At 40.0% G+C, this 27,859-nt stretch overlaps 4 protein-coding genes and 1 long non-coding RNA gene across 6 annotated transcripts; 1 reads left to right on the top strand and 4 right to left on the bottom strand.

Moving 5' to 3' along the window:
* Nucleotides 1–41: 41 nt before the first annotated feature.
* LOC106700155 (gastrula zinc finger protein XlCGF8.2DB-like) lies at nucleotides 42–10,611 on the bottom strand. The gene is made up of 3 exons (XM_023339031.1): nucleotides 10,538–10,611; nucleotides 5,652–5,839; nucleotides 42–2,413 (listed from the first exon to the last, which is right to left on the bottom strand). Exons 2-3 carry the CDS (start codon nucleotides 5,821–5,823, stop codon nucleotides 1,647–1,649), a joined length of 939 nt encoding a protein of 312 aa, XP_023194799.1. The 5' UTR covers nucleotides 5,824–5,839; nucleotides 10,538–10,611; the 3' UTR covers nucleotides 42–1,646.
* On the bottom strand, nucleotides 6,435–14,609 carry LOC111609631 (zinc finger protein OZF-like). Of its 2 annotated transcripts, XM_023339016.1 has the most exons (3): nucleotides 14,537–14,609; nucleotides 10,350–10,537; nucleotides 6,435–8,538 (listed from the first exon to the last, which is right to left on the bottom strand). In XM_023339016.1, the coding sequence occupies exons 2-3, from the start codon at nucleotides 10,519–10,521 to the stop codon at nucleotides 7,328–7,330; spliced, it is 1,383 nt and encodes a 460-aa protein (XP_023194784.1). In that variant the 5' UTR covers nucleotides 10,522–10,537; nucleotides 14,537–14,609; the 3' UTR covers nucleotides 6,435–7,327. The 2 variants fall into 2 exon arrangements, with proteins under 2 accessions (XP_023194784.1, XP_023194783.1); XM_023339015.1 differs by lacking the exon at nucleotides 14,537–14,609 and having other exon boundaries at nucleotides 10,350–10,541.
* Nucleotides 9,955–14,486, top strand: LOC111609646. Its single transcript, XR_002753238.1, has 2 exons — nucleotides 9,955–10,386; nucleotides 14,386–14,486. It is a non-coding gene; the product is annotated as an uncharacterized LOC111609646 (long non-coding RNA).
* On the bottom strand, nucleotides 11,498–14,544 carry LOC102227307 (zinc finger protein 467-like). Its single transcript, XM_023339032.1, has 2 exons — nucleotides 14,349–14,544; nucleotides 11,498–12,983 (listed from the first exon to the last, which is right to left on the bottom strand). The coding sequence occupies exons 1-2, from the start codon at nucleotides 14,518–14,520 to the stop codon at nucleotides 12,232–12,234; spliced, it is 924 nt and encodes a 307-aa protein (XP_023194800.1). The 5' UTR covers nucleotides 14,521–14,544; the 3' UTR covers nucleotides 11,498–12,231.
* A 2,814-nt stretch (nucleotides 14,610–17,423) lies between the features above and the next one.
* On the bottom strand, nucleotides 17,424–27,826 carry LOC102228951 (gastrula zinc finger protein XlCGF57.1-like). Its single transcript, XM_023338983.1, has 2 exons — nucleotides 27,614–27,826; nucleotides 17,424–19,932 (listed from the first exon to the last, which is right to left on the bottom strand). Exon 2 carries the CDS (start codon nucleotides 19,915–19,917, stop codon nucleotides 18,046–18,048), a length of 1,872 nt encoding a protein of 623 aa, XP_023194751.1. The 5' UTR covers nucleotides 19,918–19,932; nucleotides 27,614–27,826; the 3' UTR covers nucleotides 17,424–18,045.
* Between the last annotated feature and the right edge of the window lie 33 nt (nucleotides 27,827–27,859).

The raw sequence follows: 27,859 nt of genomic DNA on the forward strand, positions 1-27,859 counted from the left end.
CCTGAATGACCAAAGCACAGATGATAACGACACACAGAAAAGACGTTTTCACTCAGTTTCATTGTCCTGATTCTCATGAACAGCAGATCCACATTTCAGACGCTCTGTTGGCGCCTTCTTGCTTTAATATGAATATTTGATGAGGAGTCACATGAACAGCTGCTGGTTCGATCAATAATTAATAGTCAAAAACAAACGGAGCTCTGACTATGAAAAGACGTCAGTCAATAAGTTAGAAAGGACATTTACTAAAGCTTTCTGTGCTGATTAAAAAATGTTCTTTCATTCAGATTAAAATTTTATCCTTAGAGACAAAACAATTTTATCTGGAATCAAAAACATTTTGTCTTAGCTGTTTGAACAAAAGGTCAAAGTTCAGTGTCAGACATGGTTTTGGTGCTTCATGTTATCTTTAATCATCAACAGTTTGACTGAGATCATCACACAGAGAAATCCAACCAAACCAGCTGTTTGATCCAGGAAACATTTTAAATACGTTTTAAAATGACAAACTTTAGGTGCATTTTATGAATCTCAGGATAAATACAAGGACAAAATTCTAGGTTGATGAAACAGTTGAACTCAAACCAGCTTTTGAGTTGAACTTGAAACTTAAGTAACCTTCTTTAATTTCTTTTAATACACTGAACATTACTTGTCTTTACTACTTTATTCTGTATTTTTAATTCAATCTAGCAGTTGGTTACACGAGTTAACTTCATAAACCTGAGTAACCAGGAATTAAACTGCAGTTAAATCAACCAAAACACAAAGAGTTCAGATTTTTATAGTAGAGTAAACCTGTTGAATGCAACACAAATACACATGTGCTCAAAATAATGACAAAAAGATACGTGAGAAACTTCAGTAACTTGTTCTAAAACTAAACTATAACAAAACATTGTAAAAAAAAAAAAAAAAAATCCTACAGATGAACAAACCTTCAGAATAAGACGCTACAGATTACGGCCATAAGAGGAATAATCTGTTATTCTGCATGCAGTCAGAGATTCATGACTGAAATGATTATTTTTAGAGTTCAGACTGAAGCTGAGAAATGATGTCTGCTGATATTATTTACATATTAAAATACTCCGATCATCACATCATAATTTCAATGGAAAACAAATTAATTCACTGAACAAAACTTTATGAAAATGTTTTAGTAGCGTATTAAGTGGAATGCCATCATTCTCATTTGGTAAAATAGAATTTTAAATCCAGAAATGAGACTCTGGACCATAAACTTACACAATTATAAAGAAAAAACTGTTTCAAAAAGCTTTTTTCCCCAAACAGTGAAGCTGCATGTTCCTGTTAACGACCCACAATCCTTCACTGCATCACATGACCAGGCCGTTCCTCTGCACAAACACAAATTAAACTTTAATTTCAAATGACATCTTTTGACTTGATGCATTAAATTCATATTAATTTCATGTAGTTTGTCTTTTCATTTATTTGTGTTTTCTCTAAAGACTTTCATTCTACTGTGAAGGGTCCCAGACAAACATTCATTTTGTTGCCCTGAAATAAAAATATGTTAATGTTCAACACAGGAGTTTTACTCTCGTAATAGGAAACTTTCTTCATTTCAACTGCAGGCATGTAAAAGTAATCAGATCTAATTAGAAGTGGCTGAAGCTTCATTCCGGCGGCTGAAACGTGAAAGGTTTCTCCTCTGAGTGAGCGGCCATGTGGCGAGTCAGATCAGCGCTGAGAGAGAAACACACACCACAGACTTCACACGCAAAGCCTTTCTCACCTACGTGAACCTTCATGTGAGTTACTACGTTATTCTTCTGAACAAAACGTTTCCCGCAGATGTGACACGAGAAAGGCCTCTCCCCGGTGTGAGTTCTCATGTGAACAGTGTACTGGTAGCTTTGAATGAAACCCTTCCCACAGATCTTACAGGAGAAACGTTTCTCACCTGTGTGAGTTCTGATGTGATTATATAAATAAAACTGGTTGAAACTTTTACCACAAATTTGGCAAAAAGCTCGATTCCCAACTTTGTGCCTCTTTCCTTTAGCTCTACCTCTGTTACTCTGTTTCAACCCTTCAGCTCTGCTTGGTCCTGAGTCTCCATCCTCGCTCTGGTTCTGGTTCAGGTTCTCAGCTACATGATAGCTCTGAGACGAGCGCTGGTCTCCGTCCTGCATGAGGGAATCAGTCTGCTGATTCAGAACAAGCTGCTCTTCAACCTGACTGATCCAGATTTCACCGTCTTCCTCCTTTAACTGCAGAAGTTCTGGTTCCTCCAGAATAAGCGTCATCTGTGGTGGGTCTGATTCCTCTCTTTCCGTGGTCATCTGCCATTGTTCTGGTTTCTCTTGGTCCAAACTGAAGTCAGTCTGTTTGTCAGAATCCTGCTGACCCGTTTGGACGTCCTTCTCCTGACCTGAGAGTTCTGGACAAACAAAATCCTCATTAATGTGATTGAAAGGATCCCTGCAGAAAGCTGAGAGCTAATATTCATGCAGCTGTAGATAACTGCTTTTAACTAATATTAGATGCATTTTCTAGCTAACATTGTGCTTCAGCATCACATGACCAAACGATCCCACATGGAAACCTGCTGTTAATGTGAATGAAAGCTAAAAAGAGCTTTTATTGTTAGCTTAGACTAAACTGGCTTTGTCCAAATAATTAGCAGACCTGAACACTTTAGTCTTCATACACTGGACCCTGTGGTGTGTTAACATGCAACAGTACTGACCATTTTTAATAACCTGTCCTTAATTACTCCACATCCCACTTAATATCGATACTTTAACTTGGTAATTATTTCCAATTTAATTAGAATTAAATTCTGTCTCCTGTTATTTCAGGAATCTAAAATATTTTGCTAACCAAAAACTTCAGGACAGGTTGATGCGCGTTTTTAAATTACAAAACTCGTTTCCAATTTAATTCAAATTTTAACACTTAATATCTTCAATAACTTATTTGTTTGGGGGATTTTTGCCACTGCAGAAAACTCATCTGGAACCTGCTGTAAGGAGAAAAACATTCAGGAAGAGAAGGAGGGAGAACAGAGACACCATCATGTCTTTAAATGATAAATCCTGATTTATTTTCTACCAGTTCCAGGTTGCTGAGTGGATCCCAGGCTCTGAGATATTCCTCAGTAATATTACATATTTTAGGTTTTAATAGTTTTATTCTCTAAACTCGGAGCTTTAGAACCAGAATCAGTTTAATGATTTTATCAAGACGCTTTTGTTTCTGCCATAAGGCGGGAATGTTTTCCTGACTGGTTTATTATCCGTTTTACTCATAAACTCCAGGAATAAAGACCCTGAGCTGCAAACTGTCCCAGCTCCGTTCCCCCAGCAGAACCCGACCAGTGTTCTAGATTAACTGGTGGCGGCATCTGGGAGAGACAGATGTTTCTGTGGGCGTGGCTTTTTAGGACCCCTTTACCGAACCAGGAAATAAATAATGTGATAAGCTTAAAGAACTACAAATCTTTGCAAAAATACAATCCGATTCCGTAAGACAACCATTAAGATCTTGGGAATAACTAATTAGAAAGACTTTTATTGGTCTAACATGGTATGTTGCTGATTTTTTTTTTTATTAATCTGAAAAATCACCAAAACAGGTAAATTACACAGAACTTGTCCTGATTTCTGTGTTGCTTCAGAGGTTGAAACTCGTCAAAGGAAGATCGAAAGATGCCATAAACAGATCTGAAAGCAAAGATTCATCTCTGAAAGCCACATAAATGTTGAAGAGCCGTGGGATTAAAATAAAATGTTTAAAAAGATCGACTGCTCGAAATCCCGTGAGAGGTGTACGGAGGGCCGTGCAGGGAGAAAAACAGCGAGTGACTGAGGGTCACTGTAACGGAAACCCTGTAAATTCTAGACACTAACAGGTACCATAGAATTGCACAAAAATCCGTGAGGGACGGCGGCATCCCAGAGCGAAATTCTGTGAAGAGGAGCCTGATGCCAGAAGCCCATTAAAATTCTGTTTACATCGTTTTAAACTGTGTGATTGGGAATAAAAATAGCAGCAGGAATGTTGTTCCATATAACACAGTAGGAGTGTAACAGGTAAACCTTTATGGATGAAACTCCACTAAGAACCCACCTGTTCATTTGAAACGTAATCAATTACAAATTTATTGATGGAACTTGACTTAATGTCGTGTTTTGATTATTGATTCTATGTTGCTTTGTGTTTCTGTGTTTGATATGATGTAAAGCACTTTGAAATGTCTTGCTGCTGAAATGTGCTATACAAATAAAATTTGATTGATTGATTGATTGATTGGCTATGTTGTTTTCACATCTCCCTCATATTGTATGATATTTCAATTAGATATCCACAGAAACTATAGCGAAATCTTTTTAAACACTGTTTTTGTAACATGTTATAGTTTATTTTCTAGTTCATTTACAGAAGACAGGCAGATCTATGTGGCAGTGTCATTTCTTCTTTGTTGTTGATATTTTTTCTTGTAATTTAACCATCCATCCATCCATCCATCCATTTTCTGTTCACCTTTGTCCCTAATGGGTCGGGAGGTTCTGGTGCCTCTCCAGCTACGTTCTGGGCGAGAGGCGGGGTCACCCTGGACAGGTCGCCAGTCTGTCGCAGGGCCTAATTTAACTAAACATCTTTATTCTTTTCATCAGGTGACCCTAATACTCAACTATAAGAGACATTTACGTTTGACACGTTTTGATCAGGAAATGACACAGCCACCTGATTTTTTACAAACATCTGCGTTGAGGACCCCGTCTGACTGTCACTAGTTAATTTTAATGAGGCTTGTTTTGTTTTTAAGTTTATTTCTCCTGGTCTCCAGCCTGCAAACTGGTTCCCAGTAGAGAACACAGACAAATACTGTAGATATGGATCATAATCTGTTGGTATCTGACAGTATAATGTTGGAACATTTATTATTATAATTTTGTTTTGTCCATTTTTATATCACCACCAACTACAACATTGGCTGTTAACTTTATATCACTTAGATGAGATTTTATTGCAGTATAACTTATTACTTTATATTTCTCTCTATTTGGACATTTAAACACCACAAGCAACACCATCAGGTATGTGATTTAAACTGTATTAAATATGATTGTTCAGCAACACTTCCTGTGTGTAATGTCACTAAAAACATGAATTAAGTTCAGAAACAGAGAGGCTGCATTTCAGGATCAGAGCCAGAAACACTCACTGGGCTACAAGTGTTAATAAATCACATTACAGGAACTAGAGAGTCAATTTAAATGTTTTTCTGATCAGTGCTGGTTACAAAAAGCAGAAACTTTCCACGTGGTTTACATTGAGGCTGTTAATGAGGTGAAATTAATTTATTCTGGTCAACCTGAATGTGAATGGGATTGATCTGCTTTTGCTCCAATTCGGTGTTTTCGAGGCGAACTGAACGCTGCTCTGTAGAAACTTGTTTGGAAATATGATTTTCACATTTAACATTAAACATATTTGCTTCAAATGGGATTTATAGTAAAGTTTTGCTAACGGTTTTGTCACACAAGTAGCATTTTTCAACAGGCATCAACACAGCCACCTACAATTTAGAAACATCTGCGGTGCGCAAAGGTTTCAACCAGTTAATTCAGCCACCAGTAAATCTATAACACCGGTACCGCTCGGCTCCGAACCTGCTCGCTGTAAGCTGACCCGGGGTCTCCAGCTGAGGTCCAGCAGTCTCCGCTGCCGGTCGATCTCCTCCTCGTACTGGACGATGGTTTTTTCCAGCTGGGTGAAGATTTCTTCAGCAGCAGCAGTTAGTCTCTCTCTGATAAACTCTCTCAGAGGCTCAACGGAACACATTGTTGCTGAACAGAACCAGAACCTCCTGGACACAGCGACACACGAGCTAACTGAGCTAACCGGAAGCTACCGACGCAACTGCTTCCTGTTTTAACGGCGGTAAAATGCAGCCTGCTGCTGCCACCTGCTGGACGGAAGTGAAGCTCAAACATGTGAACGTCAAAAGAAAACAGAAATAAATACAGAAATATTTTGTTAAAGATTTTCTGAAATCCAGAATCAAACTCAAAGAGCTAAACCTGGTTTAAAGTTATTTCTATAAAACCTAAACTATCTTTTGTCATATTTTTTCTCATCACATCATAAGTTATAATTTTTTAATGTTAGATACAAAATTATATACAGTACCATAGCAAAGTATTTAAAGTTATTTCACTTTTAACTCATTGTTAAAATAGAACCATCAAACTCAGACACGTCCATTTGAACTCCATGCTTCATAATGACAACAGAATAGAGATCCGGTTCTTCTGAGACTCATTACAAATGGTTGCTTCATTAATAGCATAATAATAAATGTGTTGGGTTTGTTGTGACACAACATACCAAGAAACTGTGACGAGTGTATTCTGTTTTCAGGTTGATTTATTGTTATAGTTCATGATAAAAACCTGATTTGTTGTGGAAACTTCATGAAATGAAACATCGTCTCTCTAAAATTGATCCACATCTAGAAATCACTGAGAAAAGTTCTGGTTTCCATGTCTGGATATTCTGATCTGGGTGTTGTGATTCAGAAAAGGTCCATTTATAGCAACCGACACAAATGAATAACATTTTTTTAATGTCAATTATGTCTAAGAATCCAGTTTTGACAACCAGCATTACTAGTTTTTTTAATCGGACCAGTGTTAATATGTTTAATATGTTTTAAGAAATAAACATCGATGAATGACAGTAAATTGTCATTTAAATGACAATTTACTGTGAAATCCTAAAACTGCCTTTCACTTGACCAAAACTTCAGTAATAAGTCTGACCTCTGAAGTTCACAGGGAAAAGTCAACAAAAAATGACCTCACAGCAAAACACTAATTTTATGTTATGTTTTGGCCTCTTGTTTCCTCGGTAACAATGTTCTGGATTTAAATACAAAAAACATGTGAAAGTTTGTCTCCAGAGTGAAAGTTTCTAGAAATGAAACCTGTCGTGTAAACTCAAACCCTAAACATTTCTCACAAGGTGCTGAAATGTTGACGTGCAGTTATAATTATATTCTGTATATTATTTCACTTTTTACATGGTTTGTGTATTTCATCTTTTTCTTTATTTGTATTTTCAATGTGGAAAATGCCAGATGAACAATTTTATTGCCATTTAATTCCATATTGAAACATAAATACATTGGTTAAGTACATTCACCTTTAACACTGGAGTTTTAGGATCTTCAGTTCCCAAACTTTAACTTCTCAACTATTTCATTGTTATCAGAGCAAATAAATTACGTCTCCCAGCATTTATGAACACCAACATTGAATTTGAAATTACAAACCTGGCTGAAGCCTCATCCAGACAGCTGACATGAGAAAGGTTTCTCCTCTGAGTGAGTGGCCATGTGACGAGTCAGATTAGCACTGCGAGAGAAACACAGACCACAGACTTCACAGGGGAAACGTTTCTCACCTGTGTGAACCTTCATGTGAGTTACTACGTTATTCTTCTGAATAAAGCGTTTCCCGCAGATGTGACATGAGAAAGGCCTCTCCCCTGTGTGAGTTCTCATGTGATGCTTTAAATTACTCCTGTCACTGAAACTTTTTCCACACGTCTCACAAGAGTACGGCTTCTCACCTGTGTGAGTTCTTGTGTGAGTAATTAAATTATCTTTTTGGATAAAAGCTTTCCCACAGATCTGACACTCAAATGGTTTCTCACCTGTGTGCGTTCTCAGGTGACGAGTTAAATAAATTTTCCGACTAAAAGTCTTTTTGCAGGTCTGACATGGGAAAGGTTTCATTCCTGTGTGAGTGCTCATGTGAGAGGCTAACAGATCGTTGCGAGAAAAATCTTTCCCACAAATGTCACATGGATGGTGTGCCCCACCTGAGTGAATTCTCATGTGAGTAACTAAGTTATTTTTTTGGATAAAACTTTTTCCACACGTCTGACACAAGTAAGGTCTTTCTCCTGTGTGAGTTCTCATGTGAACAGTACACTGATAACTTTGAATGAAACCCTTTCCACATGTTTTACAGGAGAAACGTTTCTCACCTGTGTGAGTTCTTATGTGGTCATATAAGTAACACTGATTGAAACTTTTACCACAAATCTTGCAAAACGCCCTTTTTTCAACTCTGTGCCCCTTTAGTTTGGTTTTATCACCATTATTTTGTTTCAAAACTTGATCTCTACTTTTATCTCCATCGTCACTCTGGTTCTGGTTTAGGTTCTCGGCTTCATGATAGCTCTGAGACGAGCGTTGGTCTCCGTCTGGTTCTGGTTCTCCATCCTTCATGAGGGAATCAGTCTGCTGATTCAGAACAAGCTGCTCTTCAACCTGACTGATCCAGATTTCACCATCCTCCTCCTTTAACTGCAGAAGTTCTGGTTCCTCCAGTTCAATTTTCATCTGAAGGGGATCAGAGTCTTTTTGTTCCTTCTTCCTCTGCCATTGGTCTGGTTTCTCTTGGTCCAAACTGGAGTCAGTCTGTCTGTCAGAAGACCGTTGACCCGTCTGGACGTCCTTCTCCTCACAGGCATCACAACCTGGGAGTTCTGGACAAACAAAATCACTATTAAAGTGACTGTAAAGAAAGAAATGGTCACTTAAATCATTTCAAGCGTCTTTACATCCTTTCAACAAACAATAAGACTAAGGTGAAACTTGACAACATTCCAATCTGCTCAGTTTTCTCTAGAACATCAGATCTCTTCAAAAACATTGATAGTAACTGATTTGGCAGCAGCAAAATGATTATGTTAGTATTAATAAGTCAACTTCTAATTATTGAAATATTCGCATTCCCCAAAGTACTGGTTGGATTTTTACATTCATACTGACTGAAAACGACGGCCTGTAAAGCGTTCTGGGATTATCTGACTTCTCTCAAACACAGACCTCGTCACGTTCGACCTTGTGCTAAAATAAAGCATCGACTATGAACAAATAACACTAATTCCCTGTAGCTCCGTCCCGTCTTGAGAGAAAATATAATAGGTCAGACAATGCAGACAACTTGTAAACAACCTGTTCCATCTTAATGTAATCTTTACTCTTTAACAAATTGATGGTCTTTTTATTAGTGTTACTTCCTCATTGTGGCTCTCTGGTTTAATTCAGAACAACACTTCTAGAGCAGTCCTGCTTAATGTAGAAAAATAGCCAACAGTTTAATAGGAAGAAACGTTTCCTCAATAGAAATTCATATTTTCATAATAAAACTCCATTCTAGGTTCTTTTCAGTAGTTTAAAATCTTTCCATTCCTCTCGCTCAATCTGTACATCAGATTGAGTTTTCCCCAATCAATATCAGCAAAAAAAGAAGACACAACAGATCAGCTAAGCTTCTCCTGCTGCTGTTTTTAAATCCCTCAGCTTTCTTTAAAGGGCCAGTATCATGTGTTTTCCCATCACAAAAAGCCATTTTATAGCACAAACAAATGACTATGTTACCTTTAGTTGTTGTTATAAAAATGCTATAAATATCAAATATGACTTAAAAGAAATGTTACTTCCTGATTTAACTCCTTGAAATTGGGCCTCCGTCTCTTTAAGAAGCTCCTGCTCTTTCTGAAGCTCCGCCTCCAGAAAGTCTTCCCAACATGGCTGCATTATTAACCCTTTAACGTTTTTATTTTACCAGTGCTGTTCTGAGCAGCAGCTCCTTCGATGAGCTCAGCAGCTCCACCAGCTGTTTGCTAATTGCTGCTGGCTAGTCTGAAGGAGCTGAGTGGGGGAGGAGCTGAGCCTTGAAGGCGGGGCTAGGTCCACCCAGGCATTTATAACAGCTGAGGTTGCCATTGAGATTAAAAGACTTCTCAAACATGAAAGAATCAAGATAACACTGCAGGGAAAAACAGAACATGATTTTAGATGACACTTTCCCTTTAAGAAAGTTTTTTCTGTCATTGTGAGACTGAATGATGCCTGCATGCCCAAAAGGGCTGCAAGCAAATATTTATACTTTGGGAAAAAAGAATAAAGCTGGAGCTGCCAACTGAAGCAAAGACACTAAGAGAAAATAATTCAGAAATGTGATATAATTTATTTGTCACAGTTCGGATTAGCAATAACAGACATAATCCTGCCTTTAAATATCATCATCACATCTTTATTCCAGACACGAACAAGGTCCAATAATAAAAGGATGAAACAAACAAAAGAAAACAATAAACATTACATTATATTATTCACCGAGTCAAAAATAAATATTGATATATTTTCTAATATTTCTAACAGGATGCTGTGGTTGGGCCCGGCCTGAATGCTGATACTGTCCAGTAATATTCTAACATCTTTTATATAATCATTACTTTCTGATCCCGTTCCCCCAGCAGAACCCGACCGGTACCGCTCGGCTCCGAACCTGCTCGCTGTAAGCTGACCCGGGGTCTCCAGCTGAGGTCCAGCAGTCTCCGCTGCCGGTCGATCTCCTCCTCGTACTGGACGATGGTTTTTTCCAGCTGGGTGAAGATTTCTTCAGCAGCAGCAGTTAGTCTCTCTCTGATAAACTCTCTCAGAGGCTCAACGGAACACATTGTTGCTGAACAGAACCAGAACCTCCTGGACACAGCGACACACGAGCTAACCGGAAGTTAGCCACGGAGCTGCTATTTGTTAGAAAGTGGAATCTCAGGGCTTCACCGCCCCCTGCTGGAGGGCCGTGAGGGAACAGTCAAAGAAAATGGAAAAAAAATAATTTTTAAATCAATGAAACAATTTTATACGATTAAATCACCAAGAACATTTAGATTTAGGTTAATTTTCACATGTAATATTCAAAATCTCTGCATGTTGGATGTTAAACTAAAACACGTTGCAACAATTTTTAATCTTAACCAAAAAAAACAGAATTGGGAATTTTGTGGATCAATTATATTTTTAACCTCAGCTGCCTAATTGCAGTTTTGCAGCATAAAAACTACAGTTACACTGCATTTTACTCTTCCATAATTTATAATAAGAGTAAAAAGAAGCAGAGAGCTTTTAATCTTAAGCAAGGTGAGAATGAAACATAATTTATTTTGATTCTTAGCTGTAATTTCTACTTTTCAATCAATGAAGTTTCTGTATTTCTGTTCTTAAAAACTAAATATTCACCAATCAATGTGGCGTTGTGCAGGTTGTCTTAGAGAGTCTGTTTATAAGGAATTATTACTATAAAGATGAATAATAAATGAGGTTGATGTGCAGAAATGTTTCACCGCCAGAAAAGGAAATAAATTCAGGAGCAGAATCTCCTTTGATTGAGAAAACTTTCTTGTTTTAACAAGATTAAAAAGATAACATTTATAAGTTATACCTTCTGTTTTAAAAAAGAAATGTTGCAGCAGAAACATTTTCCACTCTGTGACGCTTCAGGCTTCAGTTCCCATTTAAAACTCGATGACAGCAGCAGGAGTTTTCTCACAGGATCTCACCTGAAAACCGGATTCCTCACCGATCAGTCCGGGTCCAACAGGAGCTTAAAGGATTTAAAGGTTAGATTTCAATAAAAAAAGACAAACAACATCAAAACTTAACTAAGTTTAACAGAATCACTAAACCAGATGAAGAATTGCACATCAGAAAAATAACCTAAAACTAAACAGCAAAAACATGAAATACTCCCAGAAAAATGTTAAAGGAATAAATAAAAATACAATTCAGTTCAACTAGAACTAAACACTGTGCAGCTGAAACTTGACCTCTGACCCCAGTTCTGGGAGTCATTTATGAAGTTTGATGCTCAGCCTGGCCTGTCTGGGTTCTGCTGGGTCCGGTGGTACCAGAACAAAAGGAAATGACCAAATATGGACTAAAACTGAGAAATAGCTAAGACTGTTTGAAGGACCCAGGGTCTCTAACATCTGATGTCCTAAAGTTGTTGATATTTAAATCTGTTGTATTTTGTTACATCATCATCATCATCATTCATCCAAGGAAGTTATTTTGCCGTTTCCATCAACCTGCTCTGATGCCATGCTTCAAACTGTGCGTAAAAACGTAGTTATGGAAATGTTTGGTGTTGCGTATCCACCGCCGTCCTAAAACACTCACACTGTGAAGTTCCTGTGTTTTTGTTTCTGAGTCTCTGACGTTAAACTGTAAAACTGAGATTCTGAACAAGTTGGATGTGTTAGAGACATGAAGCAGCGTAAACACACAGAGGCAACGAGGAAGACCTGACAGCTGCGGGAACTCCACGCCTTCTGAGGGCGGCCATGTCGGAAACGGGCAGAGCATCTGTCTCCCCTCCCCTCCTCTGGTCAGACCGCCTCCTTCGTTGCCATGGAAACACACAACGCGTTCCTCTTGTGAATCCTCGTGTGGGCGGTCAGGTTGCTCTTCCTCTGGAAGTGTTTCCCGCAGGTGAGACAGGGGAAGGGCTTCTCTCCGGTGTGCGTGCGCATGTGGACGTTCAGGTTGCCCCGCTGGCAGAAGCTCTTGCCGCAGACGAGGCAGGGGAAGGGTTTCTCCCCGGTGTGGATCCTCATGTGGACGATGAGGCTGAAGTGTTTGCGGAAGCTGCGGCCGCAGCTGACGCAGGTGAACGGGTTCCCGCCGGCGTGCAGCCGCAGGTGTTTGGTCAGGCTTCCCTTCTGGCTGAACGTCTTGCTGCACATCCTACAGGAAAACAGACTCTGCCGAGGCTTCTGCTCCGTCCGCTTCGCGTTCTGTTGCCGCGCTTCATCACGGCTCAGTTCGTCGTGGCTGCTCGCCTCCGGACATTCATCCTCGGCTCCAGGGCCCGGTTCTGGGACCGGGTCCAGGCTGCTGTCGTCTCCATCCTCCTCAGCTGGACTCACCATGAAGGAATGGGCCTCCTGCTTGAGATGGAGCTGCTCTTCATCCCGACCCGCAAGCTCATCATCCGGCTCTTCTTTGACCTGCACAGCCTCTGGGTCCCGGTCCACAGTTTCTGGTTCTGGTTCCGGCGGTCCAGAAAGCATTTCCTGGTTGGAGAGCAGCGGTGCCATCAGAACCTGCTGCTTCCTGCTGAGAAGATGCTGCTGGACGTCTGGAGGGAACCAGAGGAAATCATGAGAGGAGTTCAGAACCGCTGGACCCAGAGAACGGTTCTGGTCGTTCAGGAGGAACCAGGATTACATCCGGTTTCTGTCCATAACCTGAACGTCTCCATGGTAACGGACAGGTAGGGGTCGATGTCAGTCCGTTACCATGGAGACAGTCAACTTCCCAGCTCCCTCTGTTTACAACTAAAACAATATTTATTTCTTTTTATCTCAAGATTTTCATTGTTTCTAAAATAGTTTTCAGGTAAGAAAAATGTCTCAGCATAATTTCAGAATGTTACATTTTAAATGTTTACATTTATTTTTGTTTTTACATAACTTTCAGGGATTGTGGTTTTGATACCAACTGAGAAAATTTTACTGTGTAGAATTTTTAGTGTCTTTTGTGGAAATTCAATCCAATTATTCAGTAAAAAAACAACTAAAACTGTCATTTCAGTCTGAGGCCAAATGTTGACGAGCAAAAGAGTCACTTTAATAACCAGAATTGACTTTTTAACATCTTTTATCTTGGTTTTGCTGTCTGCTGTGTTTTCATCAGAACTCTGTGTTTTAGGTTTTATTTACTCACTAAAACATTTTGGTTAACCTGGTGATGAACATTTATATTTATTACATTTATAATTATTTCAGGGCAGTGCTGAACTGGAGGAGCTCCTTCTTCACATTGAAAAGTCTGAAAACTATCAAGAAAATTATTTATAATCATTTTAAAAAGAGCATCAAGAGCAAATGAGGTGGATTAGCAGAGCTAACTAACCGTACTGTAGAAGATCATCTCTGCTGCCTGGATATTGAACTGTTAGCATGTCAGAGGCCTCTTCAGGCTAGTTGGAAGACTGACTGCTACTGGAGGTCCGTCCACAAAGTCAAATTCAGCTTTGAGCTGAAATAATTAAGAAACATTTAGTTTGAGTCCTTAAAACCCAGGAGTCAAACTCCAGTCGCTGTCCTGCAGGTTTTAGATGAGCCTCAGGTACGAAACCCTGGAATGAAACGGCTTCATCACCTCCTCCTGGTGTGGATCAACAGAACATTAAGGTTCTGGAGTGGTTCTGATCCTCACCAGAACCTCAATGACCTCATTATTCTGAGCAGGTGCCGCAGCAGAGGCTCATCTAAACGCTGCAGAGCAGCCCTGACCTTCATCACAGATTCTTCGCCGGATGTTTGCAGCAATCAAACTGTGTTTTGGTCGTTTTGGGCCAGAAAGTTTCATACGGTTTTGTGATCTGATCCTAGAATCTTAACCTCTTCCGGGTGAAATATTTTGGTTTTGACGTGCAGCAAAACAGGATTTTGCACCAATTGAAACCCAGTTCTGCTCTTATCTCGGTTCCCGGACCTACCTGCGGGGTTCGGCTCGGTTCGGGGTCTCCAGCTGAGGTCCAGCAGTCTCCGCTGCCGGTCGATCTCCTCCTCGTACTGGACGATGGTTTTTTCCAGCTGGGTGAAGATTTCTTCAGCAGCAGCAGTTAGTCTCTCTCTGATAAACTCTCTCAGAGGCTCAACGGAACACATTGTTGCTGAACAGAACCAGAACCTCCTGGACACAGCGACACACGAGCTAACTGAGCTAACCGGACGTTAGCCACGGAGCTGCTTCCTGTTTGAACTGGAAGTCAGAACGCAGCGGCCTTACCGCCCCCTGCTGGAGAGAGGTGGTTAACGTGACATTCAAAGAATCACTAAAGTGACGAAGCAGAACCGGAACTTGATATTCTTTGATTTTCGTAATCGAACAATGTTCGATTAATCAACAAGGTAACCCACTGCTGCCAGCAAATTAAAACCAGTTTCTAAAAACACACATTTTCGTACTTTAAGGTTAATCATGGGACAATAACACTATTGTTAAGTCATGTAGAATTTTCATTTGGCTTTTAGGAAATAAAACAAAAGGCTAAAATATGAATGTTTGGCAACAGAAGCAGGTGGTAGAGCAGCCAAATCGTGTTCAAGTAAGAGCAGGGGCGCAGTATAGGGGGAAAGGTTATGGCAATTCCAAGGGCTCCTGACCGACAGGGGGCCCTGCACAATTTATTTAGTTTTCCATAGAAATAACAAAATATTGGGGCTCTGTCAATTATAATTGTTTTTTACAAATGTTCTCCCTCCCAGACCAAAATGCACATATTCACCCTGAACCTCCTGGATCTGCAGGAAATGGTTTCTTCCTGCTTGGAGCTTCAGGTGCAGTTGTGGTATTCCCTCTCTCAAAACGAGCATAGAAGTTGTTAAGTTCGTTGAGGAAGGAGACAGTAGAAGCGGGGGTGGTATTGGGGTTCTTGTAGTCTGTGAGAATCTGAAGGCCTTGCCACATACGTCGGGGGTTGGAGTTAGAAAAATGATCCTCCACCTTCCTTTTGTAGTGGTGTTTGGCCTTCTTGATTCCCTTCTTCAGCTCAGCCCTGGCTGCACTGTAAGTCTGTGCATCCCGACCTGAAGGCGATGCTGCGGGCCTTCAGCAGGAGACGAACGTCTCGGTTCATCCAGGGTTTCTGGTTGGGGTACATGGTAATGCGTTAGCAGGTGGTGACACGTTCTATGTAGTCCAATCTGTATTCCTGAACCGGTCCTGGAGCACAGCGTCTGAGCCCTCTGGCCACACCTTTACTGTCCTCACGGTAGGTTTCACACGTTGGATGAGTGGTAAGTACCGAGGTGTGAGGAACAGGGAGAGATGGTCTGATTGTCCGATGTTGGGGAGGGGTGTCACATTGTAGGCTCCAGCCAGATTGGAGTAGACATGGTCCAGGGTCTTGTCTCCTCTGGTGTGGCAGGAGACATGTTGGTGGAATCTGGGAACAACTGTCTTCAAGTTGGAGTGATTGAAATCACCCGCAACAATAATGCTCAGACTAGTTAGCATAGCTATCAATTACAGCAGATAAACATTTTTCCTGTAATGATAAGTTGTTTCTCCACCATTATCACATTTAGCAGTGAGTGAATGAGGATGATTGACAGCACTAAGACCCTCCTCCTGGTTCTGATTGGTTGTTTTGGTCGGAACGTTGCTTTACTTTAGCTAGCAATAGCAGTTCAGGTGGAGGAGATTGATTGTTTTCACAGATTACCTGTCTTATAACAAACTGTCATGACATGGTGACAATTGTAACAAATATGGAGAAAACATATTTTTTATTAAAGTTATGTATTACAGCTTTAATAAAATGCAACTACATAGCATTTTATGAGAAGTGTGGATTGTTTTATGTGTATTTTGCATGTTGCCTCTGACTGTTGCTGGTGGGGAGAAACATTTCAGTATCTAAAACTAATAGAACAAATTGAAGCAACATACTTGCAAACTGAATGTGGACTGTTGGATGTAAAATTCATGATCAGTAAATATTGTGCTAGTTATCAGTATTGGACCAAAGAAAGCAAAGCCTTTAAAATTGTGAAGCTTTTGATGAGTCAGATAAACTCAAGAAACTGTAACAGCAGCTGCGTGGGGGGCCAATTTAACTTTTTGTCATGGGGCCCCAAGATTCCTGGCTGCGCCCCTGAGTAAGAGTAGCACTACCTCAGCATATATTTACTAAAGTGGAAGTAAAAACATCCAGGTTATGAAACTAATACTTCCAGTAAGTAATATTCATTTGTTTGAACAGTTCTGTTGGTCTTACTTTCTGTTTTTGTATTAATCTGAATTTCCTCACTGAGGGAAACAGTAATTACATTATTTTATATCATGAACTTGAGGAAATCTCCATGTTTGACCTTTTGAAAAGTTCTTCCGACACCTGAAGGGCTGAAGCCGGGTCACTAGTTTGGCTACCAGGGAGGATTTATCTCTGATTGTTGAGTAAGAGGCAGGAAACACCATGGGGAGGTTTAAAGTCCAACCTGAAGGCATAACTTGGACTGCAGCAGCTGGAATATCCAAGCCATGAACTGACTCCATTCAGAAAGACCCCAGGTTGGGATTCAAACTCACAACCTCCTTGGTGCAGGGAAACAATGTCACCAACTTGCAGAATGTCAACTGACACTCCTAATGTAGCGCATCTAAAGTTAAATGCTGGATGAATGAGAGTTATTGACTGGACATCCCAACAGCGCTGAAACGTTTTGAACAGTTTAACTCAGGTGCTTCTCTGCCAAGCTCCAGAATTGATGCTTCTCATGATTCACCATCTACTGAACTAAACAGCTGCTTTCTGAACAACAAAATAACCACAAACAGATTCCTTTATTTTTTGTCATGATCCATTATATTGTAAATACAGTACACATTTACAAGCCTGTCATTTTAAAGCTAACCTGAATATTTACAAGCTTCCTCTTCATATATTAGTAAAGGATTAAAAGAGGAATGTTGCTGGCAGCAGAAAGAGCAGGAGCTTCTTAAAGTGACAGAGGCCCAATTTCAAGGCATTAAATTGTTAAGTCATTTGATATGTACAGCATTTTTATAACAACCGAACATATCATAGTTAGTTGATTATGCTATAAAATGATACTATGTGGCTAGAAAACACATAATACTGTAAATGCATTTTGAATCTTGTCTGACTAGAACTTTAAAATATATATTGAAACATTTATCATAAAACTGAATCAATACATGGACACTGAAGAGACGGAGTTAAAAACAGGAAACTACAATAATGCGTTGTGTAAAACCAAGCGTTGATGTCTCTGACTGCGTCAGCTTTTTACACCGAGCTTATGCTAGCCTCACTAGCTTTAGGCTGCGCCTGCTAGCAGCAGCACCGCCATCATGGCCACTTGTGACATTCGTGAGATTCCAAGTTCCTTATAACTGACATAAAGAACAACGTTGCTACTGGGGAATACATTACATTTCACTTACAGATTCATGCGTTTTATGTTTTCCAGGCCAAAATCACATCTACAAACATTCATTTACATTATCTGACAGATAAGGACTATTTGAACCTTCAGTGCGGTGATTCACAGTAATGTGCCGCAGTTTATTGTCAGTAATGGCAACAATGTAACAACTGAAATAGTAATTAGACTACTCCCTTCCTGAAAAATGGAACGTTGTTTAATTTAACTCCATTATTCCCATCATTGGTGAGTTCTCATGTGGAGGGTCAGTTCTCTGTGCTGCGTGAACGACTTCTCACAAGATGCACAACTAAAGAGTTTCTCACCTGTGTGAATTCTGAGGTGATTGGTTAACTCAGAACTCCATCTGAAAGATTTTTCACATGATCCACAAGGAAAGCGCTTCTTAGCTGTGTGAGTCCGAAGGTGGTTGGCTAAATGACTACTCTCTCTGAAAGACTTATCACATTGCTCACAAGGATATGGCCTTTCAGCTTTGTGAGTTTCCATGTGCGCGTCTAGGTCAGACTGCTGGGTGAAATCTTTCCCACAAGTCAAACACAAGAAAGGTTTTTCAGCTGTGTGAGTCTTAAGGTGTTTAGATAAACGACCACCACATCGAAAGGATTTATTACACAGCTCACAGGGATAAGGCTTCTCTTCTGCGTGAGTGTTAAGATGATTAGCTAAATGATATCTCTCTCTGAAAGATTTATCACACAGCTCACAAGAATAGGGCCTTTCATCTGCGTGTGTTCTTACATGAACTCTGAACTGACCGGCCTGCCTGTAAGTCTTACCACAAACATTACATGTGTACGGCTTCTCACCTGTGTGAGTTCTTGTATGAACAGTCAATTGACCGGCCACTCTGAACGTTTTCCCACAAACGTTACATGAATATGGCTTTTCACCCGAGTGAGTTCTTACATGAACAGTCAACTGACTGGCAACTCTGAAAGTCTTACCACAAACGCTACATGAGTACGGCTTCTCCCCAGAGTGAATTCTCATGTGTGCAGTTAGCTTAGACTGCATGGCAAAATCCTTTCCACAGGTCAGACATGAGAAAGACCTCTCAGCTGTGTGAGTTCTCTTGTGACTACTTAAAAGACAGGAAGAGTAAAAGGATTCACCGCACACCTTACAAGCAAGCGGCTTTGCGTCTGCCCGCATTTTGATATGGTAGGATAGATAAGAACGATCTCTGAAAGATTTACCACAAGATTCACAACTAAACGGCTTCTCGTCTGTGTGAGTCGCAAGGTGATGGGTTAACTCGCAACTCTTTCTGAAAGATTTACCACACAATTCACAAACATGGGGCATTTCACCTGAGTGAATTTTCATGTGAACAGTCAAGTTCCTGTGCTTTCTGAAAGATTTACCACAAATTTTACAATACACCTTCTCCCTCGTGTGTGTTTTCATGTGAGCAGTCAAGTAGTAAGGTTTAGTGTAACATTTACCACATACGCTACAACGGGACGCAGCAGATCTTTGCCTTTCTAGTTCTGAAATATCCACATTGTCCCTGTAATTTCTGCAGTTCTCCGGATGCAGGTCTTTACTGGATCCTGAAACTTCCTGGTTGCTTCCTTGTTGATGTTGGTTCACATCTGCAGGATGGTTTCCAGAGAACAGCTGGTTCCTGTTTGGTTCCGGATCAATGATGTGTTTTTGCTCATTAGCAGGAGTCACCATCAAGGCTTCAGGCTCCTGCTTCACCACAGGATCATCTTTATCCTGATCACTGCAGAAATCCTCATGTTCCTCTTTAATCCTCACCGGTTCTGGTTCTGCTGGTTCCGTTTTAATCTCTACAGGTTCTGGTTCCTCCTTTGTCTCCATCCTCTGCTCCAGTTCTGGGTCTTTGTGGAATATTTCCTCATCAGCAGCAGTCACCATTGAGGCGCTGCTCTCCTGTTTCACTAAAAGTTGCCCTTCATCCTGAAAGACCCAAAGCTGAATTTGTTCTGCTTTGATTGGCTGAAGTTCTGGTTCCCAGTTTGTCTCAATCATCTGTGGTTCTGGTTCCTCCTCTTCCTCTTTTATCCGTCTCTCTTTGGTTATGAGAAGGTCATCAGGCAGAACCTCAGAAGTAACAGACATGATGCTGTGGAAAACCTGAGGGAAGAACATTAATGACATTTCTGTAAAAAACTATTTAAAACAATCTGGAAACACTTTAAGGATTGAGATTTTAATAGCATTTTTTACTGTAATGTATAAAAATAGGTTTTAAAAATAATTAGGCCTGTCACGATAGCAAATTTTGCTGAGCGATTAATTGTCTCAAAAAATTATTGCGATAAACGATAATATTGTCTGAAGACCTTTTTACACTGATTTAATGAAAATGATGTAATAATGCATGTGATTTCCTGCCAAAGATAGATACACTTTATTTTCAAAAGAATATTTAACACTGGAACTGATAAACAAAATAAATAAAACAACCAAAAACAAAATGGATTCTCAGTCTCCATTAACAAAAAATGTACTTGAAAAAAACTAAACATCATAAAGCCAAAGTGGAAATAAATACTGCATTCAACCAAAAGAGTGCAGATTATGAAGTCTGTATATTATGTTGCCCTTCAGTAATAATTAGATTTAAATAGAGAAAATGGGCACATCGACTACCTGATGCAATAATTCACACTACATGATTTTTTGCCCCTATTTTTCCCCTTACGACAATCTTAAAACGTTGGTCTTTCTAAGATTGTGTGGTGTGTTACGGTAGATCATCGTTGCCGCTCTGATCTAAATCAGGGTTTTCCCACTGGGATCTTTAACTACACCTGTTGAATGTGACAGGCAGCCAATCAGAAAGCGCAGATTCTCCTCCGTGTTTTCTGAGGGGAAATGACGGAGGGGAATCCCAAACAGCTGACACGGCGCAACCCGAAGTCCAGCAGACATTGGAGATGATATGTGGAAACAACATTAATGTTTATTCAACATGCAAAGAATATAAAAATGACAAGAGGAGGAGTTGGAGCGAAATTGCTACCACAGTTGATAAACCCGGTAACTTTTCAGCTGTTCTTCATTAACGTGACGTAAATAGGTTCTAATGATTTTCATTCAGTCAGGACTTTACGCTGACACTAGCCACATGCATTGCAGGTAGATTGTAGTAAAGCATTGATTAATGCCTGGTTTTAAAATTAGTTCACTGGACTTGTAGCCATTATTTTGTGCCCATTGTTGGACACCACACGGCAGGAACGAACCCGATCGAACCGATATACCTAGGATTTCTGTCGGCTAATGTTTGGTCTGTCAGGTTTTGAAAATGGGCCGACAATCCGACAGCTCTAAGATCGTGTAGTGTGCGCTGGGCTTTACACTAAGGAAATGAGGAAGGGAGGAGTCAGTGGAGAGCACCGGAGTTGAGCTTTTTTTCATTCGGTGTCATCAACAGAAAGAGAAAAAGGCCGGAAGAGACGATAATGCCGATAATTGAAATGACGTCGATAGTTTTAATTTATCGTACGATTAATCGATTTATCGTTTATCGCGACAGGCCTAAAAATAATCATGTAAAATGTGGTCAATTATCTTTCAAATATACATTTTTAAGTTTTAGAAACTTCTTTTTTAAATTTAGAAAACTGTAATAGACTGGAAGTCAAACACTAAAAATAAGAACAATACCTTTCAGAAAATATATTTAAGTAGAAAATGTATATTTAATGGTAATCTTGTAAAATGCAGCAAGCAATATTTTCTTGTATAGACGACCAATCTTGTATGACTGACCTAAGTGGTCAGTTGGTGGACAGTTCATACACAAATGACATGAAAAAAGTGGTAAAATTTTCAATATTTTATATGAAAATATGTTGGGGAAAAATAGCAAAAAGGAATAAATGTGAATAATTGGTGCTGTTCAACAGGCCTTACTTTATGTAATTAATGTACCGGAACAGTTTTTATGATAGTTGGAAAGTTTCATGCAGAGTCATGTCAGAGCTTTTAAGGCAATTACTGATTCAGAAAAAACAGAGAAACAAAACATGGCCGCCTGCTTGGTGGGAGGTTACAGATTGGGACGCACTGTGCCAGCCGCCTGGCGATGACATCACTGACTGAGGACAGCCCCCACACTGAGGCGCTTCCGGCTAGCCTGTGACAATAAGGAACTGACAGAAAAGGAAAAAGGACTTCAAGGAGGCAGCCAGCAAATTATTCTATAGAGGCGTCTTCAGTCCGGAGTAGAGACAGGAAGTAGGGCTGCAGGAAGCTCTAGACTGAGGGCGGGACAGGAGGAGGGGCAACTGCAACCAGTCCAACGTTGAAGGGACAATAATTGGTTGCTGCAACAATGCAACATCCCGTTGACCGTTATTGTCACGATGAGATTTGATATGCAAAGCTCCACAGGAAATGAATGGATTGGGATCGATGTCACATCCTGCATGTTGAGCCCATAACAGGATGTAGAGTTACCAGTGAAACGACGGGAGGAGAGTCAAAGTGGAAGCCTTCGCAAAGTTCACAAAAGCTTAAGACACTATTGAGTTTTGGCATTTCTCCTGGTCATTATCAAATATGGCCATAGAATATTGTTGGCCAGTTTTTTGCATAATGCCATAATATACAGTGGAAATAAGTATCTGAATTTGAACGTTTGTACTGTCACAAATAATGAAACAGTCTATGATTTTTATGGCAGCTTCATTTTAACATTGACAGATGGAATATCAATAAGAAAATATAGAAAATTAAGTCATATTTAAATGAGAAATAATTTGCATTTCATTGAGGGAAATAAGTATTTGATCCTCTAATAACCAGCCAACGTGTGTTTAACCTAACATTGGCTCCCACAGACCGCTGACACACCTGCAGTAGAGACACCTGTCCCAAAGTGTCACCTGTATAAAAGCCACCTGCCAACAGACTCAGTGACACGTCAACATCTCCACCACAAGCAAGACCAGAGAGCTGCCTAAAGACGTCAGGGACAAAGTGGTTGACCTGCACAAGGCTGGACTGGGCTGCTAGGCCATAAGTAAGAAGCTGGATGAGAAGGTGACAACTGTTGGTGCAATTATTCAGAAGTGGAAGAAGTACAACATTACTGTCAATCGGCCTGGAGCTCCAGACGAGATGTCGCCTCATGGAGTCTCAATGATCAGGAGAAAAACTAAAAATCAGCCAAGAACTACAAGAGAGGAGCTGCTTGATGATCTGAACCAGATGACAAACACCAAGATGTAACGGCTTAAAATCCTGCAGTGAACAAGGATCCTCTGCTCAAGAAGGCTGACGTCCAGACGTTCAGTCTGCCACTGAACATTAACGACCCAGAGAGTCATTAACGAGGTGCTGTGGTCAGATGAGACCAAGTTGGGCTACAACTCAGCTCCATGTGTTTGGAGAAAGAAAAACAGAATAAGACCCTAAGAACACTCCCCACTGCCAAGCACGGTGGTGGAAGTATCATGTTTTGGTGTTTTTCTTCTAAGGGCACAGGCCAACTTCACTGCGTCAACGGAAAGATGAACGGGGCCGTGAAAATCCTGGATGACGGCCTCCTCGCCTCTGTCAGTGAAAACGGGTCTGGATACCCGGGTCTTCCAGCACGACGACCCAAAACATGCAGCCAAGGAAACCAAGACGTGGCTCCAGAAGGAGCATGTGAAGGTCATGGAATGACCTCACCAGAGTCCTGACCTCAACCCACTGGAAATCTGTGGACGGCTGAAGCCTAAAAACCTGAAGGATCAGGAGACGACCTGCAGAGAGGAGTGGGCCAAAACTACTGCTGACGTCCGACCTGATAACAAACCACAAGAACCGGCCGGCTGCTGGCCAACAAGCAGTGATGAGCCCCCAGTGATGCCTGACCAGGGCTTTACAGGACGTCTCACTGGGGGCTCAAATACTTATTTCCTTCAATAAAATGCCATTTTTTTCTCATTTTATGTCATTTTCTCTTTTTTCTTTAATATTCTCTGTGTCACTGTTAAAATAAAGCTGGCATGAAATTATAAGATGTTTTTTTATTTTTTTGTATAAAACTTTTTAAAGTGGGGGATCAAATACTTATTTCCTCCAATATATGTCCGCATGTTTCACAGAAGGTGTTTGAAGCCCATTCAGAATAAAAATGCTGGTTCTGTTCTGGAAACATTAGAAATCCTGAGTCTCTTCATCACTGCAGCCAGACAGACGTTACAGTAGAAACCTGTGGAATATCAGTTACAGTCTTTGATTTCCCTTCAGGACTGAAACGCTATTTTTGAATTTAATCAAATTCAATTGTCACTAAAATCACTACAGCACAAAACTGTGTGAAAATATGTATGAATGATGTTACAAACCTTCATACTTACGAACAGATCAGAGGCTGGCAGCAGATTTTACTCTGTCAAATTCTTTTTGTCCTCAGGTTTCTACTTCCCAGCTAGCTTCTCAGTTAGCTTCCCAGTTAGCTTCTCAGCTAGCTTCTCAGCTAGCCTGCAGGCTAGAAACAGACTAGCAGCTGAAGCCCTGGCCTCTAACAATGTGGTAATAAGAGTAAAGGCAGCTCATTCATTAGTAAAAGGTTTTCAGGTTTTCTCGGCTCTAGTGATCTTTATATCGGTCAGACAAGACAGCAGGTTGTTGAGAATTACGGTCTAAAATATGTGCCATGCCCATAAGTCTTATATTAGGGATATATATTATATTTTATATTATAGCAGATGTTCTAAAAGGTCTAATTATGACTGAACACATTAGAAACCAAATCGGTTGCTGTAAGATTTCCACTGACAGGTTTCTTACTCTTCTTAACAATTTGTCCCACATGTGAAGTTTTGTTTCGTTGGTTTTGATAAGTTTCATTTAATACATTTTGTAACTCCTGGTCCTTAAGCTGCTTCATGTTCTGAAGAAGGATGTTGTGTAAAACTGAAACAGTGGTGGACAGTTTTACAAACATTTTTATATGTCTTAGTAAATTAATGCATAAACATACTAACAAAAAAATTGCAGAGTTAATCAGTCATCTACACATCATGGAGCGGATTATTATGAGCTGTTTTTGATAATCAATCTTTACTCTTTGCTGCCCCACAGTTACTAAACTCTGGGTTTAGATGGTGGAGCAACCAGAAGTTGCTCAGGAGGAAGCAGTTGTGGGGCAACGCAACGACGGGGAAAACACCTTTATTATTCTGTTGCTTTTTCTTTTAGCTCGTTATAGATGCATATCTGCTCCACATCATCATAAAAAATTCATATTACAGTTTGAATTTCAGGTTGGAAATGATATTTACCATTTGATGTCTTTGTATTTTAAAAGGTTTTGTGATGAAAGCTTTCAGTCCATCTATATCTGCTACATGCAGAATATGAAGAAAATATTTAATCATAATTTAAAACCTGAAGGTAGCTTCTTTTTCCTTATTAGGGGTTTCAGTACACAGGGTTTCCCCAGTATTAGAAGCCTGGCGGGCCACCAGGCTTTACTTGGGCCCCCACCAGGCTAAGCATTGTTTATTTATTTAAGTCTTTTTAAAATGTTTGAATTTTTTTAGAGTTTATAGTTGGTGTTCAGGTATTAATCTTACAATAACACATAATTATCAAGTGATATTTTAAAATTTCCCATCAATTTTAAACATTTTTAACTTAAGAACACGACAAGCTGCTGGATGAATGAACCGAGTTGAACAGGTTTTCTGGGGGAACCTTGAATCTTCCAACATGAGCTTCCTCTTTATTTTCTAAAGGTAGAATATTCGGATACATTTTAAACAGCTGTGATATCCTGATAGCTGATTTTAGAGCATCTCCATGATGGATGTTCTGCTGGTTTTTAGGAAAGTAGGATCTGATCTTATGACTCGGTTCTGACCGGTTTGACCCAATCCAAAAGAAACAGAAGTTTAAAAAGCTTCTAATTTATAGATTGCACGGAATATTTTCTGTATTTGACCGTTTTTTTGTTTTTTTTAAATGACTGGAAAATTTTAAGCCCGTCGGCCATTTTGACAGGTTATGATTAACACCCTGACTGGAGCAACATGGGCAGACATTATAGACTTTACAAAGAGTTGATCACAGATGCAACTAAACTCTATCAATACAATATCTTTTTGAATATCACCTCATGGACTCTGAACTAACTGCGTTTTGATGACGGCGTGTTGAAGAGTTCTGGACCGGACGCTTTGGAGAGTTCTGGTGATCTATCTGTGTTTAATTTAATTCCAATAAAAACCTGCTTCCCCTGTCTGATGCTGTTTTATTCTTACAAACCTCTGTATTTAAAATATTTTCAAAAAGGTAGGATATTCTAATAAAAGGATTTTAAACAGGTAGATATTCAGATGAAGGAAGTGATCTTCTTGTGGTTTTGTCATGGATAGAAATTGTTCCGATGCTAAGCTAACCATAACTGCTAAGCTTCCACTTCAGTCACTCAAATATTGTTATTTAATATATTTAACATTAACAACCTGCTATAGTTTTCTGACTGTAAACATGACGGTAGCAGCTTTGGACGGGTAGCACAGACAGATAGACTTAGCCATCTATCCGTGCTACTGTAGGAAAATCTGATGAGGTAGCACAGATTGTCAGAACACCAGAAAATAAAAGTACATAAGTTAATTGTAACATGCGCCATGCGCTGCACAACTAATGAATGAAACTGAACTCACCCTGCGGTTTTAACAAACGGAGCTGAAGACGTTTCCCTCCTGCACTCAGGAGGAGAGCAGCAGATGTAACATCAGATGTAACATCAGATGTAACAGTAGATGTAACATCAGATGTAACAGTAGATGTAACATCAGATGTAACATCAGATGTAACATCAGATGTAACATCAGATGTAACATCAGATGTAACATCAGATGTAACAGCAGATGTAACAGTAGATGTAACATCAGATGTAACAGCAGATGTAACATCAGATGTAACATCAGATGTAACAGCAGATGTAACATCAGATGTTACATCAGATGTAACATCAGATGTAACATCAGATGTAACAGCAGATGTAACATCAGATGTAACATCAGATGTAACAGCAGATGTAACAGCAGATGTAACATCAGATGTAACATCAGATGTAACATCAGATGTAACAGCAGATGTAACATCAGATGTAACATCAGATGTAACAGCAGATGTAACATCAGATGTAACATCAGATGTAACATCAGATGTAACATCAGATGTAACATCAGTCCTGTGGGAAGCGAAACCACAAAAACCCCTGACAGGGTAAAAACGTCACAGAGTTCAGTGATCGCTTTGGATCAGACAGATCAACTGACTGGTGAACCAGATTTCTCTGCAGATGCGACCAGGAGGAATTAGTGAGGCTGAGCCTTCAGACCGCAGCAGGTCAAGTGCTGCTAATTAAAGTGGAGCCGTTTAATTTCATTTATTATAAGTTATTGGGGCCACAGTCACTGGTTTTGTTACTACGGAGAAAAAGTCAGATGCGTTCATCTGCTTAATGTGTGATGATCTGGATTCGGTTCAACAGAGTGAATATGAACTGAACTGCAGCTCAATAGCCTATGACAATATGATTATAATTTGACGGGTAAAAATTGCATATGACGGATTTTTTATGCTGTCCGTCAAAATGACGGAGAACAAAAAAGTCTAGCGCGAGCTCTGGTTGTACATATTTTAATCTTCATAATGTTTGTGTGGAAATATCACATCTCATAGCTGAACCTCGTCTTTGTAAAAGCCTTCTGCTTCCTCCGCGGTATCAACTAGTTCCTGGATTATATTCTCTGTATCCCAGCGTTAGTTCATTCAGAACCGTTCATTAGCATACCTGCAGGTTCCGAGGTGATTCGGGTTTTCCAGCTGGTGCCCGGAAGTTTGATCGACTTCTTCCTCCTGAAGGACGACGCAGTTTATTTCCGTTAGTCTCTTTCTGAAGCGTCACTGCAGACACTGAAATGTTCAGCTACGAGGCACAAACCGCTTCCGAATCGACGATAAACGAGGAAGTCTGGAAGCTCGATGCTAACATCTCGTTCGCTTCCGCTGGAAGTCTCACACGTAGACTTCCCCCAGA

This window comes from Xiphophorus maculatus, chromosome 9 (assembly GCF_002775205.1).
Source record: "Xiphophorus maculatus strain JP 163 A chromosome 9, X_maculatus-5.0-male, whole genome shotgun sequence".
NCBI lineage: Eukaryota > Metazoa > Chordata > Actinopteri > Cyprinodontiformes > Poeciliidae > Xiphophorus > Xiphophorus maculatus.